Below are 22,189 nucleotides of genomic sequence, written 5' to 3'. Positions count from 1 at the left end.
TATGTAAATTATATATTTACTTATTGCATATACTGTAAATCATAGCATTTTTGAACATACAGCATATGAGCATATTGAATATGAATAGAAGTTCTTTCAGGATACCAGTGAAATAATTATTCAGATGCACACCAGCTGGTGATCTGATCAGCAGGCTTCCACTGGAAATTAAACTAAGCTCGTTTTGAGACCAAGTCCAATATCCTGTTTTGGCCATGGCACTGAAAAAAAAAAACAATTTGGATGCATTTGCATCATTTTTGCTGTTCATTCATTTTTTGTCAAAAGCAGATTGCAGTTTACAAGATGTGTTAAAAAACTTACTTCAGTCTTTTCGTAATATACAGTATATGTTCCTCAATATCAAGATAAATGCATTAATGAAATTGCAGGCATTATAAACTGAAAATACATTATTGTGCATGCATTGGTGTATGCATGATAATAATATTGTGCACAATAATAATGCATTATTGTGCAAAAAAAAATTAAAAAAATTATTGTGCTGTTCTGATCCTACCAATCACTGCTTTCAAAATGTTAAAACAAAAATCAAATCAAATCAGTTGTATCCTTTCTCATCGCTCTTATCTGTAATTTTCCCCGAGTCCATTCAACTGAGATAAATATGAATAAATAAAATACAAAAATATATGGCACAGACATAACAATACTTCCTTCAAAGTGACATCATGTCTATACACTATAATGTTCTATACAGAGGCATGAACAGCATCCCTGAACTGTTAAAAAGTAAAGTGTATGCAAAACTCTTCCAAATGAGCATTTAATAACAGTACATTCAGTTATACAATGCTACATAATGTCAAACAAATCAGTGTGATTAGAGGGTGAGGACTAGTGACAGAAGAAAGAAAACTTTCTTTCATATGAAACACACATTCAAATATTTCTAAATGAAAGTTGTACACACTGTTAAAACACTCATCTGTAAAACAGCTGACGATGTTGGAGATTGTGAAAACAGTAATACATAATACAAGAAAGACTGAAATATAATATTTAAAAAAATTTAGTAACAACTTACAATTGATAATACAATAATAACTACTTTTTTTGTAACAAGTTTTATAACAAGTTTTTTTCACTTGCAAAACAAAAGGTGGTTACTTTTGTTAATGTCATACAATATATAAATATGTTTCTGACTATAATGAGAAAGAAGGATCAGAGACTTTCATTGCAATTGTTCATCAACCATTTTGCCATACAAAAGATTGGCAGAAGCACTTGGCATGTCTTGGTCTTAGGAGTTTGTCACAGTAGTTATCTAACTCAGGAGCAAAGTGCTGATTCTGCATTTATATCTGTGGTTGGCAGAGAGCTATTCATGAATGTACTGACATGAGTTGCATGAATTTGAAATTGTATTATCAATACCTTGAACAGGACAGGATAGGACACTTTATTGGTGTCCTCAACATCAGCTTCTGATGCTTTGGGTTCTCCTGCATCATTTCCAGCAGTCATTTAATAAATATTCTCAAAGACATTCATGATTGAGATACAAAGATTCACGTACATTCATTCAAACAGCACCGTCACCGGTATTTCAGCTGATAACACAATACAGGTACTGTATAAATGTGAACACACCCAGGCTGTGTTTAAAAAAAAAATAGATTTCAACCTTATCGTAAAGTCACTTTACAGAAAAAAAATCCCTTCTAAATCTGTCTGATTTCCATGGGATGCAGCCATCTTATTTAATGGACTGCATTGTAATAGCACAATAAAATTGTCACAATGGCCATTTTCTCAGGAGAGTACAGTTAGTACTACAGTTCCCTTAGTTTTCTTCAGGATGTCCACAGCTTCAGCATGAGTCACACCCTCCAGACAGTGTCCATTCACAGCAATGATCTGATCCCCACTTCTCAGCCTTCCATCTTCTACAGCCGCCCCCTGCAGAGCACAAAGACCAGCAGCCCAAAAGCAGTTTAACCTTCACTACTAAATTAAAATGTATTCTAAAAATCATGCTGTTGTTTGTAGCCATGTTAGAACAACTACTTGTTAAAAATTCGGTTCCTGCTGCTTCTTCTTTGTGAGATTTTCTCTTACATGTTTTCTCTGCTGTGCAGAAATTAGATTTCTAAATCCCAGGGTAAACCCTGATGTCTTTGGAGAATCAGGTCTTACCTTGTTGAAAACAGTTTTGATGTAGATCGGCAGGTCTCCATGAGGGCTTCCAAATCCACCCACAATGCTAAAGCCCAGGCCCAAAGAACCTCTCTCTAGAGTGATGGTCTTATACATGCGAGCTCTGTGGGAATACGATGCAAAACAATGTGTTTCCAGGAATGAGAGTGTTTGTAGAGCAAGTGCTGTTTCTGTAGGTCAGACATGTGGATAAAACTGATGGATCCCAGGAATAAAACAGATTTTTGTGTTCAGAACTTTGTCTCTCAATCACAGGTTTCACCTGTTTCATAAAGTGTTGAGTTTTTTGAATAACAATAATAATTACCAGATGAACCTCTGTCAACCTTATGGTTTGTAGTACTACTTGTACAAGTTCTCAAAAACATTTATTTTCACAATTGAAGATCAAGGTCCACCTTTCCCCTTATTCAGTGACTAAACCAGGAGAATTTTTGATATCAGGAAACTGATTCTCACTGGAGGTTGTTGTGAAAGCGAGGCAAGCTGCTGGGCTGGCATGACAACAAGGCATGGGCATCACTGTTGTCCTTCACGTTACACCCACCAGAATCTGCTGCTACCTAGACACACACACACACACACATAGAGTGTGAAGACTTTTTTATTTCTAAGGTTGTTTTCTGAAAATGCATTGTTTTGCTCGCTACAGTTGAAATATTTCCTAAATGTATCATTAAGTAATGAGAAACAAAATCTTTGTCTCACATTGTGCTGTCATAATCATCCAAAGATAATGAAGGGATGAAATGTTAGGCGTCATAATCTTTTATTCAAAATCAAAATCTTGAAGTTTAAACATACACTAATAATCTGCAGAAAGCTGATATTCCCGCATTACTGCCATCATATGACAAAGTTGAATGAATCTTATGAAACACAAATGTACTGTTTCACAGGTATGATAGTGTCTATCTGGGCGTCTCACTGTGATAGTACCTGCAGAATGACGGTTCCGGTAATGTTCACCAGCAGGTTTTCAGCTTGAACATTAGTCATTCCCAACACAGATACATCATTGATACTGAGTATGATGTCACCTGTCTGATTACAACACACATACCACACAACACACAAATACATAAGATATATCACACTGCAGACATTAACTTTACAAAATTAACCTCAACTGTTACTCATTTTTAACATGAACTTGTTTATCTTATTTTTCACATTTCTAGTTTTTTTTGTTTGTTTTAGGGACATTGTATTTCAAAACCTGCTTCATGGTATTCCATTTTATTTAGGCCAGAAAATTGCAGATTTGGTGTAAAAAAAAAAAAATATAAATAACATCTGTTAATATAATGAAAAACATAACCAACTTAATGCATAAGAGAATAAAAGTCTTACTTAGGGTGCCCCAAGCAACTAAAGAATCCCAATGAGCACTTTCTTTAATCATCTGTCAGTATCTTTGAAATGACTGTGCTTCCAGGGAAGCAAAGAACAATTTTTAAAGGAAAAGCCTAATAATATTTTCCAAGATAAGAGTTTGTGCAAATTGGGAGTGACTCTTTGATCCCTGACATGATGTTAGTGCTCATGATGTGATTAAAGTAACAGATTTATCCCTACGATGCCATAAATTCAGACACAGCCAGGCTCACAGTCCACACCTGCAATTGCTGTGTTTTGGCAGCCAGTCCACTGGTATCCATGGCAGCAATAAAAAGAGGTATGTTGTCATGGGGACTGCCCACTCCTCCTGCTAAACTTATGCCCAGGGAATCACACGGACCCTGTGGTGATGTGTCACACACACGCACACGCATGCACGAACGCACACACACACACACACACACACACACACACACACACACACACACACACACACACACACACACACACACACATGAAAAAACAGAACTAAAACAAAACAAAAATCTACAAACTAATGGTATTTTTGAGAAAATGCACCTAATAGTCAAAAATACTTAATTTAACTAAGATCTTATGCTTTACCTTATGTATTATTACTTTTCTGATGTCATCCTGAGATGCTGTGGAAGTGGAAAGGAATATACATTTACATGAAATATGAAAATATGAACAGCACTCTCTCAAAGTAAATAAAAACAGGGAAAATGGCACACAGGATGCACTTTGGAGAATCAACATAAAGGCCACTCACAGATAATTCCTGTGTTGTTATCTATCTTCCTCTGGTGGCTGATAGAAGAATCACATCCCCTTATGGGCGTCATAGTTGAACAGTCAGAGTCTTCGCTCTGGATAAAACACAACTTAAAGTATTCCTAGGTTCACAAAGTGCTTTTGTTAAAAAAAGGAAGGGGCAATGGCTGAACTACTGGAAATTCTGAGATAATCCAAAAAAAGAAATTCTAGTCTCTTAACACTGTAGATGTTTTGGCTAAATTGGAATTTAGGGCACGATAATAAAATTTACCTGACTCTGATGGGTGAACTGAAGCCCAGCTTTAAAGCGGGCCAGATCCAGGTGGACTGCTCCTCTGCAACTCTGAAAGTAAAATGACATTTTTAACATTCCATTATGAACCAAAAAACCTCTAACTTAACATGTAAGCATGCACGTGTCAGACCTGCAGTCTCCTCTGTGCATGTTCCAGAGATGCTGTACGGATATCCTCTCCATTAATTGACAGAATTTGGTCACCTAGCAACAACCTGCCATCTGAATCTGCTACGCCTCCTCTGATGATGTCTGACACAAATATGCCTGTATCACCACTGTCAGAAAGAAATAGAGGTCAAAACCAGAGTCTGTTCCACACTTGAGTGAATTATGTGACCTGTAAGCCTTCTATTTTGCAAGACGTTACACCTGATTACATAAATGCATGAGCCAACTTTGAAATCTGGGCCAAAACACAACAGAAATAAAATGATTTAATTGCAGTGTAGACCAATGTTCAGTTTCTCTAATCTTTACAGGGATCTGCTTTACTACAAACACAGAGCAAGCCTTTTAGCTTAAAAATTACATCTTACCAACAGACCACTTTACTTTTAGACTATTGTCATACAAACATTTCCTTATTGTAATATTAAACATATGAAAATACACCTAATTACAGTTGTTAATAGGAGAAAATAATAATGGCAATGCCTTCTATTGAAAATTCTTTTGAAAAGTATAACTGCCTCAACAACTGCTTAGGATAAATTAAGTTATACTGACACACCCAACCAGCAAATATGATTTAAGCTGGGACATACAACAGTATCCCATACTATTTGACTTATTGACTTATTCCCACTGCTTATCAATATTTCAGAAAGACCTCTTTCCCACAGTCATGAATCCCAGCCCCTCTTCTGGATGAGGCCACAGCTCCACACTGAAGACATCCCACAGGTCCTCCTCCTTGTAAGCTTCCTGGTGCCTGAAGACACATAGGCGAACACGCTGCGTGGTGAGCCGCAGCACACTGATGGCTTCATCGTGAGTGGCCTGCCGCAGGTCTATATCATTCACCTAAGAGAAAGAGAGAGACATTGACACAAATCATAGGTGTATAACGGGGATTAGGTGAGATTGGTTTGGGACCCGGTGCTGATGCTGGACACCATGGGGCAACCATCGAGTCATCTGGTTCTCAGTCAATCCAGACTTTGCTCTTATGTATCTGTTCAACAATGTGATGCTCAAGAAGGAAACATCTGAATAAAATTCCATCCATCCATCCATCCATCCATCCATCTTCAACCACTTGGGTCATGGGGGCAACAGTCTCAGCAGCGATGCCCATACTTTCCTCTCCCCAGACACCTTTTCCAGCTTTTCCAGAGGGATCCCGAGGTGTTCTCAGGCCAGCTGTGAGGAATAGACCCTCCAGCACATCACAGGTCTTCCCAGAGTTCTACTGGAACACGTCCACAGGGAAGCGACCAAGAGGTGGAGGATCAGCGGCTCTACTACGAGCTCCTCCCTGGTGACTGAGCTCCTCACCCTATCTCTAAGGGTGGGCACAGCCACGCCACAAAGGAAACTCATTTCAGCCGCTGGTATCCAGGATCTTGTACATCTTGATCTTGGTATATTGAGAGCGGTGTCTTACAACTCAGCTCTTTCTTTACCAGGACAGACCTATACAACAACACTGCAGAAGCTGCACTGACCTGCACATGGTAGCTCAGCTTGAGGGGATTCTCATAGTATTCTTTCCACCACCCGACAAATCCTCAGTTGAGGTCTGCAACTCTCTGTCTCTAGGGTAAATATTGTTGGCGGAGCTCCAGTTTCCCCTCCTGAAGCGCAAAAGAGTTTGCCAGAATTTCTTCAAGGTTGTCCTCCTCCATGACCTCCCTGAGCTCATCCCAGACCCAGGTTTTTGCCTCCGCAACTACTCGGGCTCAATATGCCTGGCCTGCCTGTACCCGCCAGCTGCCTTTGGAGTCCCATGATTCAACAAGATTCGATATGACTCCTTCTTCAGCTTGTGGGTGGGAGTTAAAGACCTCACTGACAGAGGGTTTTGTCAGAAGTTTCCAACAGACTCACGTTTCTGACTGTTTGAGCAGACACATTTGTGACTTGCTGGAGCTCATTTTGCGGGGCCCTGGCAGTGCTCCTCTTGTTCCTCCTTGCACAAAGAAGGAGGTAGCGGTCCTGCTGCCTGGTTATTGCCCTCCCACTTCCTCCTCCATGTCTCATGATGTCCTGGCCTGTCTTCTGGTCGTGCCTCCATGCTGTGGACACTACGCTGACAGACACAGCAAATCTTCTTGCCACAGCTCACATTGATGTGCCATCCTGGATGAGCTTCAGTACCTGAGCCACTTGTGTGGGTTGTAAACTCCGTCTCATGCTACGACTAGAGTGAAAGCACCACCATTATTCAAAAGTGACCAAAACATCAGCCAGAAAGCATCAGCACTGAGAAGTGGTCTGTGGCTTCCTGAATGGGCAGTTCAATACCACAGAAGTATGGTTAACTATGGTAAACTTGGAGTTACATTGTGTTGTTTAAGTGTTCCCTTTATTTTTTATCCCATATTACCTCTAATATCTGGTCTCCAGCCTGCAGTCTTCCATCTCTCTGAGCTGCTCCTCCATCATTCACCTCATGGATTATTACTGCCCCCTAGTGGAAAAATCAGAAATCCCTATGTTAAAGGGTATTCAACTGTAAAAAAGAGTGTACTGCTCAGCATTTCAGACAGCATGCTCTTAAACATGAAAAGTTATTTCCACAATAAAACATCACTACAGTCACAAAGAATGTAAGAATGAAAAATACCAACCAACATTGCTTGATTCAGTTATTGTAAAAAATATTAAAAATGTCCCTTCTCCTAAAAGTATCATGAAATTTTGATGTGAAATGTCAACTGGCTGCTCTTACCAGCAGGGAATCACATCCTCCTACGATGCTGAGGCCCAGGCCGACATTTCCTTTCAAAATTTCTATGGTGGATTCCATGCCAGCCACAATTGGGCAACTCAGGGGGTCAGAAATTGTGGAATCTGAGCTCAGACAATCAAACTGTTCCATGTGACAAGTCTGTATGGTCTTGAGGGATGAAGGTGAGGAGGAGGGGAGAGGGGGGTTTGAGGAGGATGAAAAAGTTTGAGACCAGGGTAATGAAGGAGCTGATGGGAGAGGTACAGAAGAAGATGAAGGAGGATTTTGAGAGTGACTAATAGAGAGCTTGACAGTGACTCTGTGTTTGAGAATCAACCTGGACACCTGAATAGAGAGAAGACAAATGAGAATCAGACCATTAAATCTGTTTGACCTTGAAATTCACATTGTGCCCATGTTTGTTACCTGGTCGACTGACAGCCCAGCCACGGGTTCATCACCCACTGCTATTATTTTGTCTCCAGCCTTTATCCTTCCATCCTGCAAACAAATGCAAACACCATTACAAGATAACCAACCTCATCAAATTCATACAAGGAACACTTGTAGGGGGCCCCTTCCCATCACAGTTCATCTTCTTGATGATGTTGTGTATTAGAGATCACAAAAACCTTTGCCATGAAAATGTACAAAGAAAAAAAAATCAACCAGAATGCATGAAAATATAACACAGCAAAGGGAAAATTCTGAAGGCATCACATCAGTCTTCGTTGAAGAGAAAATGGTGTCAAACAGTGATTAACTTATCCTGCTAACATTCATCGACAGTTTCGCACAGTTATTTTTTTCCAATATAGCGCAACAGATGCAAATATTTGATCGATGACATCCTAATCTGAGACTGATTAGACAAATTTGAACAAAGAATAAAAAAAGCAAAAGCAGTTCTGTTTCCAAACAAATCCTAATATGTGTTTGTGTATCTGTCAGACAGACAGACAGACAGACAGACAGACAGACAGACAGACAGACAGACAGACAGACAGACAGACAGACAGACAGACAGACAGACAGACAGACAGACAGACAGACAGACCGACCTCTATATATTATGATGGGGGATCCAAAAAAATTACAGGAATAAATGCACTACAGTGCGATTACAAATCAAACACACCCTCTGGACAAATCTCTGATTAACTGTAGCCTGAGGCCCAACATGAAAGCTTCTTAGAATATGAAATCACTTTAAACCACAGCAACTATCATCTCAGAATTAATGTGCTTTAGATATCACCAGAAATATATAAGTGACTAAACTCACTACATCACAGTCTGGAAGTGCCTATATTGTACAGTAATATGATGCTCATTCATGGTTAAGTGATAACAAGAATCTGATGAAATTGAAAGCAACCTGTGCAGTATCTCTTTGTTATGCACATAGAGCATGTATCAGGTTAGGTACTCAATCTGCCCAGAGGCCAGCAGCTTTATAATCAGAAAAACGGGGAGCAGACATTAAAAAAAAATTCTTCCAAAGTATTAATCAGACCAAATTAGGTGATTATTGTTCACATTCACTAATGAACAAGTCCTTATCTCAACAAAATATCTACTTCTGGCTCTCAGAGAGCAAGGGAAAATACTACTTTGAGACTAAATGCAACAGTTGGCCAATGAAAATAAACACAAATGACACCTCTTGCGACCTATAGACACGGTTAATGATTCTCTGATAACTCTGGGGTACCCCATCTAGTTTGGCCAATGTGCTACTATCAGCTCTGTGCGATGGCCAGTCAGGGAGTCAGACGTTTTAATGCTGGGTCTTTGCAGGAGACAGGATGGAGTTGGGGAGTAATCAGATTATGAGGAACAATACATTCTAAACTTGGCTTGTTTCCATGGTTTAACAAGCTAATTTATCACTTTCCAGACAGACTGGGTCTCCTCCACTGGTGAGTACTGTTACATATGTGAATTTTGTAGATGTATTAATATTCAGATTTATTAATATTTTATATTTTTTCTACACACCTCCCAGAAGAGGTATGCTTGGGATAAAATGCGGTGGAGAAAGGTACCAAAGTACATTTAATCAACTACTCAACTTTTGCTAGGTATTCTTATTGTATGACACTAGATTGAATGTAAAATATACAACCAAATTGTAATATTTGGTGCATTGTTATGGGTTTAACACCCATGAAATAGGAAAAGTTGCTTAGATGGAAAGCTCCAATTTATGAGGCTAAAACAATAAAGCTTCAAACACCTTAATGCATAAGCAATTAAAATATCACAATAAAATTAACGCTGTCAAGAGCCCCTCTATTTCCCTCAAGTACAAGTTGTCACTTACTATGAAAGCACAGTCCTGACTATAAATAATTCCCACCTACTGTACGCACAGAATGGACGGAGTTAAAACCAGCCCCACGTTGAAGACGTGTTGATAAACATGCTTGACAGTTTATCTGTCTGTTTCTTTCTTTATGAGTCATGAAGTTCATATATTCATTCATTCATACACATTCCCCACTGACGCCAGTTCTGGGTCCGACCATGATGCGCTGCCTGCTGGTAGGAGAACTCTGTTATAGAGGTCGTCCTCAGGGAGGATCGCTGTGAATTTCCACACGTCCAGGTCCCGATCTCGGCATTGTTCTGCTGATAAACGTGTTGATCAACGCACTTATGCGGCTACATGTGGACATGGCACAATTCAGGTAGTGGTTCGGTTTGTGCCACGAGTTTTGGCAGCGATATAAGGCGGTTGTTTTCTAAAGCAGGGGAAATATTGAGAAAAAAAAAGAAGTCACCGAAGACCTACCAAAGTGGTCAAAAATGTTATTTTTAAATAAAAACCAATGATATGACCCAAGCACAATCACTGTCCATACCCCAACCACCCTCCCCCCTTTGTACATGTTTACTGTATTTTCATTTTCATAATGTCCAAATGATTATTTCCCATACTGCCAGTGTGTCTGTGTGTGTGTGTGTGTGTGTGTGTGTGTGTATGTGTGTGTGTGTGTGTGTGTGTGTGTGTGTGTGTGTGTGTGTGTGTGTGTGTGTGTGTGTACTGTATACGTGTGCAAGCATTTGGAGTTAAACAAAACCAATTTCCCTACGGGAATTATTAATGGATTTATTTATTGTTTTTTATTTATTGATATTTCATTTATACACACACACACACACACACACACACACACACACACACACACACACACACACACACACACACACACACACACACACACAGAGTGTACTGCCATCACTAATATATACATGTTTTGCATACTTCCTTCTTTTGCTGACATTTTTATTCACAGGCTTTCTGCAAAACGCCACACACGTCAAACTCACGCCAACTGATATTTTAGCATCCAGTACTAGAGAAAATGAAGCCTCTTGAAGCTTCGGACCGCACTGAACTGACTGGGATGAAAAGCTTCAATGCTCCATGGGGCTTCATCTGCCCATCACTAACTATACATGGACTTCCTGGTTAACATAATTTTAGAGTGTCATAACTGTTTCAACAATTTTCATGTTTTTGACCAAAACGTCCAGACAGCAGGAACGACACAGAAAACGACAACGATTTCTGAGTGTGCTGGCTGGCACAAACAGTCTGTCCAGCTATGGTTTCTGTTTGGAATGGGACAATTGATGTAATATCCAAAATGCTCCTCAGGCGTCTGACAAAAATGGTCTTTAAGCAATGACGTACAGTACTGTTCATGTAGTCAGTTAACAGAACTATTACTTCTCTAAAATTTCTTTTCCACTTGCTCCTTTTACAGGTGCCCTCTCCTTTCCCAATTGCACGATTAGTTAGCTTTCTTTTTCCACTTATCCTGCTAACATTCATCGACGGTTTCGCAATGCCCACCCAGCGCAATCCATGATTTTCCAACACAAAGTCGTTACGTAACCATGTTGATTCTTGACTACATTGGGTGTGCTTGGTTTATAATACCAATACATTTGTTTTTTAATGTTTGGTATGAAGCCTGATATTATTGTTTTATCGTGGAATTTCCACGGGTTCTTGCTGGTTCAGTATAATTGAACAAGCAATGATTTATACACATTATACTGTATGTGCAAAAGTGACTGCAGAATTGTTGAAATAAAGTCTTTGTTTTAAAAGAAAAGTCTTTGTATTCCTAAATAAAACATTTTTTTATTGATAATGACTGAAGATAATGCTGAAGATGTAATTAATACCTTGAAAGCAGTGCCATGGTTTATCAGAGATTTAACCACCACTCCTTCCTTGGACTCATCCTCTGCCAGGTTTAGGCCAAGACCTTTGAGATCCTGGAGAGAGATTGGAAGAAAGTCTTACTATGTATAAAGATTTAGTGACACGGCCTCTTGAGCTGTTAAATAGATAACCTGAGGAAGGTTGATGTCCTGAGTGTCTCTGGATAATCCTCCAGAGTCTGTTTTGGAGTCGTCTGTGCCCTCACAATCTTTCCTGGTGTCTTGGATAGCATTACACCAAGCTGCTTCATTCCTAATCAAACAAAACCAAATCATGTTTTATCCTTATCTTGTCTATCATTCCCAGCATTGTGTTTTACTATAAGTTTGGGGAAATATAAATGCAAGGAGAAAATCACTCCGCATGTCTTACCTGATGAGAATGATCTTGACTTTAGACGGAGCATTATTGATGATGGTGGAGGCATTTTGGTGACTCCTGCCATACAAGATCTGACCATTGATCTGGAAGAAAAATCACGACATGAATCTCCTCACTGATCTTTCTTTTATCCCATCTATCTCCACATTAATCTGTCATCCACTTCTAACTCCCCTCCCCCTCTCAGGTGCTCCTCTGCCCCTATTCTCCTCATCATCTCTGTTTCTCGGTAGCAGAAATCTAGCTCTGTACCATCCTTTAAATGGAGATTTGTCTGATAAATCTACAGTGCAGGTACTCAACACTCTGTGCTCATCCAAGCCTCCTACCCACAACCTGCTGCTCTCTTTATTCTGCTCTCAGTCTCAACTCAATTTTCACAATTTTGTCTCTGTAGGCCTCCAACCCTTTTTGATCTCTACAATCAACTATCCATTACTCTTAACACTCTTCTCACATTCTCCCTTGTTGTCCAAATTCAATCTCTTCATCACCTCCAGTAGTTCGTCTCCCACTCTTATCCTCCTGTCCAAGCCAGCAGGTCCCAGAGGGTCTATATCAGCAACGAAGACGCTCATTCTGGCCCTGGAATCATCCCTGTTCCCTGTGAGGCTGATTCCTAGACCACGAGCTGCAGTGTCCTTCTCCAGTTCAATCATATGGAGTTTCCCGGACAGGCTGCCATAACGGTGAAGCATCCTTTCTAGGAAAGACAAGAGTTAACAAACAAGAGGCTGTTAGCAGGAATTTATGATGGGCTCGTCAAAGAGTGGAAATGTAAAATGTTCTGATTGACACTTCATGTGGAGATGAAACATAACAGCCTAGTAAGTGTGTGTTGCTGCAATTTGTCTAGAGAGGATGATGCCAGTCATGTTGACAGAAGGGTGAAGAATGTCTGTGTTTCTGCATAATGCACATGCCATACATCACTTGTGTGTGCATTCTTGTGCCTGGAGAGAAGATGTGTGTGTGTGTGTGTGTGTGTGTGTGTGTGTGTGTGTGTGTGTGTGTGTGTGTGTGTGTGTGTGTGTGTGTGTGAGAGGGTCCTGTATAAGTAATATATATGCTGTATGTGTTTAAGTGTGGGTATCTCAGTTTGGTAACTATGTGTGAAAGTGTGCTCGTCTAATGTATGTATTTTCTTATGCACACAGTTGTTATTGAAATTCATATATGTGGCAGTTGGGAGAAGCTAAGAGTTTCTGTTGCAATATGGATGACTGCTTTCCACTAGTAGATCCCCAAATTCTTTAGTTGTGTTCATGACCATAAAGGATAAAGTTGCACATAAACAAGTATCTTATAGATTCTTCCTATTTTACAGGTTTTTTTTTTTTTTTGTGATTTACACACATAGATTTCAAAGTGGTGCTGCTGCAGCTGTGCTCCATGTGTTTCCTTGTTTTCTTTATTTTCCTACTCCTTCTCTGCTGGTTTTGTGTACTGCTTCCTGCTCCCCCTGTATCTGGGAAATCTCCACACCTGTCTGCATTGACCTCATCTGCCATATAATAAACACACTATTCACCAGACTGTGCCATCTGCTCAGGGATATTGATTCTCATGGGTTAGGGTTAGAAAAAAAGACAGCAGATTTTTTAAAAATTCTTCTCTTTTGCTTCTTTGACTGGACGGCCTGTAAGCCAATGCTTCTCCAGCCAACTGCCTCGAGCCTCTGCCTAACTCAGTAACTCACTGCTTTTCAAAGCCTATCTGCTCCCTGCCTTCATTAGCTCACCTCTCCCAAGCAAAAATAAACCTTTTACTCTAACTCATCCTCTGCGTCTTCATTTGCTTTTGTTATACCTCAAGGACTGACACGAGGGATTTTGATGCACAACACTGAATGGAAATAGAAACTCTGTTTGCAATAAAACTCCACAGGGAGATATCAATACTGTATGTACACAGAGTAAACTAAAGAAATAATACGAGAAGAATAAAAACATTTTTTGGGCCATGCGGATCATAAAAGTCTTTCTCTCATTAGTTTCTTATGGAAATAGTATGATGACAAGATGATTGGTGGACTCAACAGTCAAAGTGTAACTTTTAAATTTGAGACACATTTTTATTTGAAGGTTACACTTTCCTGTAGAATATCACTACAGGATTACTGTGCATCTCTACGAGATGAAAACTTACTCTTGCAGATATCATCCTTATCTTCAGCTGAAGCTGTGATCGTTGTTGCTGCATTTGTGGGACTTCTCCCATCCGTTCTTTCCGATGTCAGCGAAGGCACCTTGGGAGAGGTTTTGCATTATTGAACAGGTAGAGTTGGAGATGCCTCAGGAGTCCTTCAGGCATGAGATGGACTACCCCTGGGGTTGTTCAGTGTGCTTGATGTAGCAGTGAGGAAAACTGATGAACAGGATGAATTAATGAGCACAACTTTAATGCTGGCTAAAAATAACATGAAAGATGACCAGGAACATGCATTTTGTGATAACAAACATGCACGGAAAAATAACTTCAAAAGAAAGTGCAGTCTATTTAGAGAGTTATGCATTTCTGCCTAAAGAGAAAAACAAAGGGTTTACACAACAAGGTGGATGCAAGAGACTTTGAACTACAATATAAGTCTTCTGTCGATAAATATGCAAGTTAATTATTTTTTTGGACAGTGAATAGTGTGAATGCTAATACAAGGCTGTACTTAAGATGCTGCACATTCATGATAACACACACACACACACACACACACACACACACACACACACACACACACACACACACACACACACACACACACACACACACACACACACACACACACACACACACACACACACACACACACACACACACACACACACTGTACCAACCTTAAAAGGGGTGGGAGTGAAGGGGTTTGTGGGGGAGAGACTAAGGAACAAACCACTGAGAGTTTCTGCTTCCTTCCAACATGAGGGAAAACACATATGGCCATCAATACATCAGCATACTCCTAAAATAGCCCTAAAAAAACTTTGTCATTCTTAACGGCTTACCGTGTAGGTGTTAGTGACTCAACTGTCTATATATAACATAGTGTATATATAACATTCTGTACAAACTACAGTCATACAAAGCCAAGGTACTTGGCATTGTGAAGGTGTATACACTATATGTTTCATAGGTTATCATTTTCTTATTTTGCCACATTGTAGGTAGAATTTATACCACATTTATCTATTAAAATAGAAAACAATAGTGCAAAGTTAAGAGTATGCAGTAAGGCAAACTTACCTTGCTGCTGTGTAAGTTTGGCCGTGCTGTTAGACTGAGTTGCTCATTGTTGGGAAGCATAGGAGACTGTGGGCGAAATATAAGACACAGAGTAGGCAGATGAATATCTCTAAAACAGTAAAACACAGACGCTTAAAGTGATGCTGTTGTTTTACAATGCTAGATTTTTAGAAAGCTATACTTTTGTTCAATGTGTTGTGAGTCCAAAGGACATATTGTAATGTCACAAACTCCCACACACAACATGGCTGGAAAGTCTGATGGGATTGTTCTGTGGAATATGCAATGCACCTTCCCTTTGCACTTTTTGATTATTGAAATTCAATGTTAAGAGAACATAAAGCCTCAAGAGATCCAAATGCTAGACACAAAAAATGTCTCAACACCTACATATAATTTCACAGTACATTCTAAAGTGGTTGAGATTTGTTTGTTTTCAGCTTTTTTCTATGGTAGAGTACCTGAGATCTCTGTTGTCCAGATTGGACCAGTAAGACCACAGAGTCTCCAGCATTTCGGATGGCCTCCACTGCCTCTTCATGGCTGGCATTTTGCAGGTCTACACCACACACCTTGTCCACACAGGAAAAATATTAGACAACTCCCCGTTTTTGCAAAAGTATTAAAGAGGAAAAATCTAAATGCAAAGAGAAGTTGAAAGTTTTGGGTGGATAAAAATGAGCAGAATGTGTGGATGTGATCCAATCTTGAAAAATAACCTGGGAAAACTAAGACATACAATTGATGTGTCAAACTTTAATGTAGACAGGAGCTGGTGTGAATCACATTTTTGGGTATTCAGGTAACATTATGGATACATTACTATAACATACTTTCACAATCTTTAATGATGTAAACTGAATAGCAGATTCTTCTGTCCTGTCAAATTTAAATGTAAAAGCCTTTAGATTTTTTGTGCCATGATGCTATTCTCTTGCATATAGAAACCATTGAATTGCTGACAACTGGATCATAAATCATTGAAATAAATTGTTAAAGAATTCACTCTTGTCCCAATTTAACACACAATAAGGAAATCACCTAGACGGCTCCAGCTATTCAACATAATTTAAAAGGCATTGTAGCCTTCAGGAACCAGTAGAGGCAGAATGAAATGATCATGCCAGCGATGGTTTTTAAATTGAATTAAAAATTTGTTTTGAATCGGTGGTTGATTACGTGTATGCTAATAGACTGATCAGGCACTTCCACTTTGATTTATGCAAGGTGTTGCCAACTAGTGATTTATCAATTTAGTTCGTTATAATGAACCTACACAAATTTGTAATCACCACTCTGCCAGTAATGTCACTGTGGGTGAGACATTTTAGCAATAAAGCAAGATAAAACTGGTAAAACTGATAGGACAGAAAAGAACTCATCAGATGAAACACTGATTCTGACATGAATGTTCTTTGCTAGTCTTGATGTTGCTCAGAGGTTATCAGAAGGATGAATGATTTACTCAAAACAATTTCACTGCATGAACCTGGACTGTGTGTGTAAACCTTTTAATTATCACTCCTGTGTGACAGGATGCACACGAGTATGTCTCATCATCTATAACTACTTCCACACTCCTAAAACACACACAAGTACAAACACGCATGCACGCACGCACGCACGCGCACACACACACACACACACATACACACACACACAAACCTCTAATATCCTGTCTCCCAACTGGAGGGTGCCATTCTGTGCTGCTGGGCTGTCTGGGCTGATGTGCTTGATGAACACTCCTCTCATCATGTCTCCACTGCTCAACCTCCGACCCATACCTCTGCCTCCCATAATGCTGATGCCCAGGGACTGGCCTGGTTCTCGAGTCAACCGCACTCTGCAACATGGATTGGGATAACAGAAATGCACAAAAATTGTGGAGCTGTGCATTTTTTTAAAGTATAGTTCCAGCGATGATGAACACTGTACTTTTGTATCTTTCATGAGCACCTTGGTTTGAAGCACTTCAACAAAAATGTACAAGAAGGGGAATTAATTCCACAAGTGAATTTTTTTTTCTTTTAGTCTCCTTTTACCCATCCACTGCTTAGGGCTGCATATAGAGTTTCAGAGATTAGGACAAAACAATAGAAAATTACATCTGCCACAAAAGCTGGTCTTTGCATGTAATGCAGTTTATGTGATTTATCCAAGGGGGATGCGGTCATAAATATGGTAAATACGGGTCGTGAAGGTAGCTGCTCTCTGTCAGCCTAAGAAATACAAGCATGTTGAGTCTGTGTTGCACTGTGTTGCTCATCTCTTGCTGTGAACATAGTCTGAGCACACTGGGATTTTGCCAAGCTGTTGTTGGTAGACAAAGGACAAATGACGTTGTGGGCAGTTTTTTAAAAACAAAAGCATCTGAAAAAAAATACATAATTACTTATGTCAGTGGTATAATAACCTTCTTGGTTGATCCCAAGTCACTGCGGTATGAGGATGAAACGGTTCTCCCTCTGCTTTAGCATCCATCTGTAACTCCATGTCCCCATCAAGCTTTGGTGCTGTCCCATCTGCACTACTCCTGTTCTTTTTCTCCTCCACAATCTGTCCATCTTTTTGTACTTCCTCCTTCTTCTTCTGAGGTGGACATTTTGGAATTTGCCAGCTGCTGTTAAAACTATATCCAAACAGAAAAAAAAAAATTATATATATATATATATATATATATATATATATATATATATATATATATATATATATATATATATATATATATATATATATATATATATATATATATAATTTAGGATTTTGAATATAAAATCTTTCTTAAATACTGAGTGCCTTAAACTGTCATATTCATCAACAGTTGATTCTGTGGACACAAGTTTCATTTTATCATTACTATTGAATTTATTCAGAACAAATAAGAATATGCAATACAATGAATCAAACACCTCTGGGGAGGAGGACTTAGCATTTTATTCTCTACGTTGAGTGCTTCATAATGATTTAATTTAAAAAAAAATCAATATATTGACCTGCTTCTGTCTTTCTGTAAAACAACTTCAATTTACTAGAAAAAACTAGCAAAATTGCAATCGTAAATGGCATCTTGCTGTGCAATGTTGTTCTTTCAGGTCCTAACACATGGCCCATGTGATTTTTATTGGCCAGTGTTTACCTCTTATAACATACATTTTCCACCAATAGGGGTCACAGTAAGTATGTTTATGTTGGTATGCATATACATATGATATCTATTTATATATATAGCTTTGCACATTGTATGTGGTAGAAAAAGGCTGAGAGAGAAGGAGAGAATTTTTCATGAATATACTTAACGGTGGAGGACCGTAATAAGCCTATGGAGGTGAGTGATAGTGGTGCTATCTGTGAGGCAGGAGCCTATAGCCAGTTATGTTACAGAAGAGGGCAGAACAAATGGTTCCACCAGGGCTGAAAGGGAGCATCCAGGAGAGAGGGATAAGACCAAGGCAAGGATGGAAGAGAAAATGAGGTAAAGAAAAAAAAAAGAAAAATGACTGATGGTGGGAGAGATGAAAGACAGATGCAGACACAAAGAGTCAAGAGAAAGGTCTAGCAGAGAGAGCGAGAGAAGAAGACAAAGACAATATATTGAAAGATAAGAGTGAAGAAATAGCCGTAGAGAGAAATTGGAGAGAGTGAGGAAGGAGAAAAGCAGAGGCATGAAGATGGAGTGAAAGCAGGGACAGACAGAAGTGAAACAATTCATTTTCGCTGACAGTCAGCACTGAGATCCATAAGCGAACGGCTAAATATAACTCAGCGATTCAACATTCAGAGAAGCTTTTGCCTTCACCCCAGAAAAGAATGAAGAAGATAAAATACGGACTGGAAGAGAAGTGCACTGAGTGGGTTGCACACTAAAATGCATTGTTTCCTCATGAATATGGTTAATTAAAGTTTCAGATAATAACTTCATCATTAGCAGCACTTAGAAGCTATGATAAGTTACATCTGTGATGTTTCACAGCAATGGCTGCTATAAAGATCAAATGCCTGAGGATAACGTATTAAACCATCTCACTTCAAACAGAATGCATAGCTACCCTATTTTGTGAAATTACTACTGTGAAAATATCAACACATAATAAACCTGGACCCGTGAAGTCTAAAAATAATACAAATAATACAAATATTAATTTACATGTGGACTTTACATTACCTTGAGTCCAAGGCCGAGGTCATGGTGGGACCTTTGAAAGACTGTTTGAATGTAGCAGAGGTTTTCACAGACGTCTCTGAATTTGCAATACTATATATGACAGACGCAGAGGGTTTGAGAATTGATGAAGCTAGAGTTGGAGCTATAGATCTGACCGGACCAAAGGACTTGACTAATGCTGAGGTAGATTCTGGGATTGGTGGTGTTGTTGAAGGAGGGGAGTTGTCTGCTCCAATGGATCCCAGAAGCGGCAAACACAGATGGCTGCGGTACTCATCCACCTGATGGGCTGGGACATACTTGATGCTGAGGGGAAAGGAACATGGGAGAGATTTCTGCACAATCAAAGATTTCCAGCGCCAAATAAACAGAACAAGGAAAGTGACAAATCACACCTATGCAGGGTATGATAAACTGTAGCTCTGCTATTGAATGGGGGAATAATCCAAAAGTTTGGTTTAAATGAAGTCTGACATTCAGGAAAATACTACAATTCACTTTCTTTTAAGGGATAGAAGAGATGATGTTTATATAAAAATATAAAGCTATATCCAGTTGTTTAACTTCGCTTATCCAAAAGATGAAAGAGGAATTTACTGGCCATGTTGTGCTCCCAAGTTATCTACACTATTTTTCTTTGTAAATGTCACTAACCCCTTGAAAATACTGTGAATAAAAGCTAATTCCAAAAACATCAATCTGGTGTTTTGCTTTTCAGATTTACATAATTGGAGTTTTTAAACACAAGGTTTATCTTAGAAAAAGCACAAATTCTTCATTCACTTTAATCCCATCAGTGGATTGTTGTGTTTATTCACCTTGCTCCAGATTACTTTCATGACAAGCGTCCATAACATGTCTAGTTTTTGTTGATTTAAAATAAAATGTCTTTTCTCTATAAAAGACAATCCAATACATAAAAAAATTGACATATAAAATATCAGGTAATACAGGTTGCTCTTTAAGTGCTCTAAAATTATAGATGTGTTCCTCTTCATTAACAGCATTTGCACTGCATTTAGTGAAAGTTAAAATGGAAAATTTGTTTTAGTGTCTATAAAATATTAGGCACCTATTCACAACAGTTGTAAGACTTAATGAAACACAATTTATATGATCAAAAAATGTGTCCTACATAAGCCTGGAACTATCTACGACATGGGATTGAACTGAAGAATCATAGACACATTCCCCTCCTCCCACTAGACTGTACCATGCTGTTTTGATTCGCTTAAAGAGCATATTTCTCTGCTACCCTCATGGTAGCAGATAAATATGAATATGGAGATCTTTTATGCTAAGCCATTGTGACTGAGCCATGTGGACGGCGTGTCTTTTCTCAACAGAGACAGTTTGATAGTGACAATCCCTCACCTGTCTATCTTATTCTGAGGCTACCAGAACAACTCATCTGCCTGCATTCTCCTGTTATTTTGTTTACAGTGTTGTCAGGAGGAGGCAGTGCGAGTGTGTGTGCAGGTAAATGTTCTAGTGCTTGAGTGTTTGTTTGTGTGTGTGTGTGTGTGTGTGTGTGTGTGTGTGTGTGTGTGTGTGTGTGTGTGTGTGTGTGTGTGTGTGTGTGTGTGAGAGTGTGTTATGTATATGTGTGCGTGTGCGTGCATAATGAAAGACACAATGCACGCATGTGTTCATCTGTTTGTAGATTGTGAGTGCATAAATGAGAGGCTCTTTAAAATGCTCCTTTATTCAGAATCTGGCTGTTCAAGGTGAGATGAGTGATGAATAATTCAGGGATATTTCCAATTGCAGGAAAAAGATATTTTTGGAGGTTAGAACGATTGCATGTGTGTGTTGGTGTGTGCATGTGCATCCCTGTAAAAATAAGAGATGGTGAGGGAGTGGGTGTTTTGCTGGGCAGAGCGAGGTGGAGGTAAGGGACATCTCCAGTTAGCAAAACACGCATTGTTACAATAACTGCTGATGATAGATCAAGTTATAATTTACTATATTTCCCCTTAAGCAATTTTTAAAATTTCATTATCCAACATGACCGATTTAATATGATTACATCTTTCTGTCAACGGCAGCACTAGAAACAAGGTAGTTACGGCGATCCAAAGTAAGACAAGATCATTTATAATTAATAATACAGTGAAAGCAACGTTTCTGACTACGGGCGGGACATTTTTATATTTATGATGCATATACAGTCTCTCATTCGAGCCATACGGACGGTGAACATCTGCATCCATAGATCCACAAAAAGGGGAGCATTATTGAGTTACTTTTTTTCTCACGATTTTCTCTGCACTGCCAAATGAGCTTTTAAAATGCTCCCTAAATGACTAGCTTTGTCTTCTCTCATTTTCCAAGGTCAGGTTTGCTATACAGACTGTCCAATATTGGACCTTGTATTCTATCATAAGTCCACTAGATATTATGTGTTACATTTTAGTCACATGCATGCGCAGACACACATGCACGCACACACAGACACACACCCACACACACACACACACACACACACACACACACACACACACACACACACACAGGTATGTTATGTCCTATATACAACTCACATTTCCAAGGCAGTAACATAATTTAAAAGGCACAGATCTGTGTGTTTGCATTTAGGTGATATGCTGTAACATAGAGATTAATGCATGTGTCTAAAACTCAAAAGGGACAATG

At 39.2% G+C, this 22,189-nt stretch overlaps 1 protein-coding gene across 1 annotated transcript; it reads right to left on the bottom strand.

The window, feature by feature from the left end:
• Positions 1-1,098: 1,098 nt before the first annotated feature.
• On the bottom strand, positions 1,099-20,776 carry si:dkey-92j12.5 (multiple PDZ domain protein). Its single transcript, XM_068322346.1, has 24 exons — positions 20,748-20,776; positions 19,535-19,840; positions 17,786-18,001; positions 17,038-17,215; positions 15,834-15,944; positions 15,373-15,438; positions 14,287-14,386; positions 12,633-12,841; positions 12,130-12,221; positions 11,889-12,009; positions 11,718-11,810; positions 7,941-8,015; positions 7,515-7,859; positions 7,170-7,253; positions 5,451-5,644; positions 4,749-4,896; positions 4,595-4,666; positions 4,319-4,442; positions 4,150-4,187; positions 3,804-3,926; positions 3,124-3,228; positions 2,644-2,747; positions 2,164-2,287; positions 1,099-1,926 (listed from the first exon to the last, which is right to left on the bottom strand). The coding sequence occupies exons 1-24, from the start codon at positions 20,774-20,776 to the stop codon at positions 1,780-1,782; spliced, it is 3,204 nt and encodes a 1,067-aa protein (XP_068178447.1). The 3' UTR covers positions 1,099-1,779.
• Between the last annotated feature and the right edge of the window lie 1,413 nt (positions 20,777-22,189).

Source organism: Antennarius striatus, chromosome 8 (genome assembly GCF_040054535.1).
Source record: "Antennarius striatus isolate MH-2024 chromosome 8, ASM4005453v1, whole genome shotgun sequence".
Taxonomy (NCBI): Eukaryota; Metazoa; Chordata; class Actinopteri; order Lophiiformes; family Antennariidae; genus Antennarius; species Antennarius striatus.
The sequence above is the reverse complement of the archived record's forward strand: the minus strand, read 5'-3'. Positions and strand labels throughout refer to the sequence as shown.

What these genes read in the sequence shown, in the direction of transcription:
- si:dkey-92j12.5 (XM_068322346.1), bottom strand. Translation starts at nt 20,776, where the DNA reads ATGCTCTTTAAGCGAATCAAAACAGCATG. An exon ending in TAACAACACAGGAATTATCT is followed by an intron (nt 4,188 to 4,318) that starts GTGAGTGGCCTT and finishes CCACTTCCACAG; the next exon opens with CATCTCAGGATGACATCAGA. An exon ending in CGCTTTCACAACAACCTCCA is followed by an intron (nt 2,288 to 2,643) that starts GTGAGAATCAGT and finishes GTATTCCCACAG; the next exon opens with AGCTCGCATGTATAAGACCA.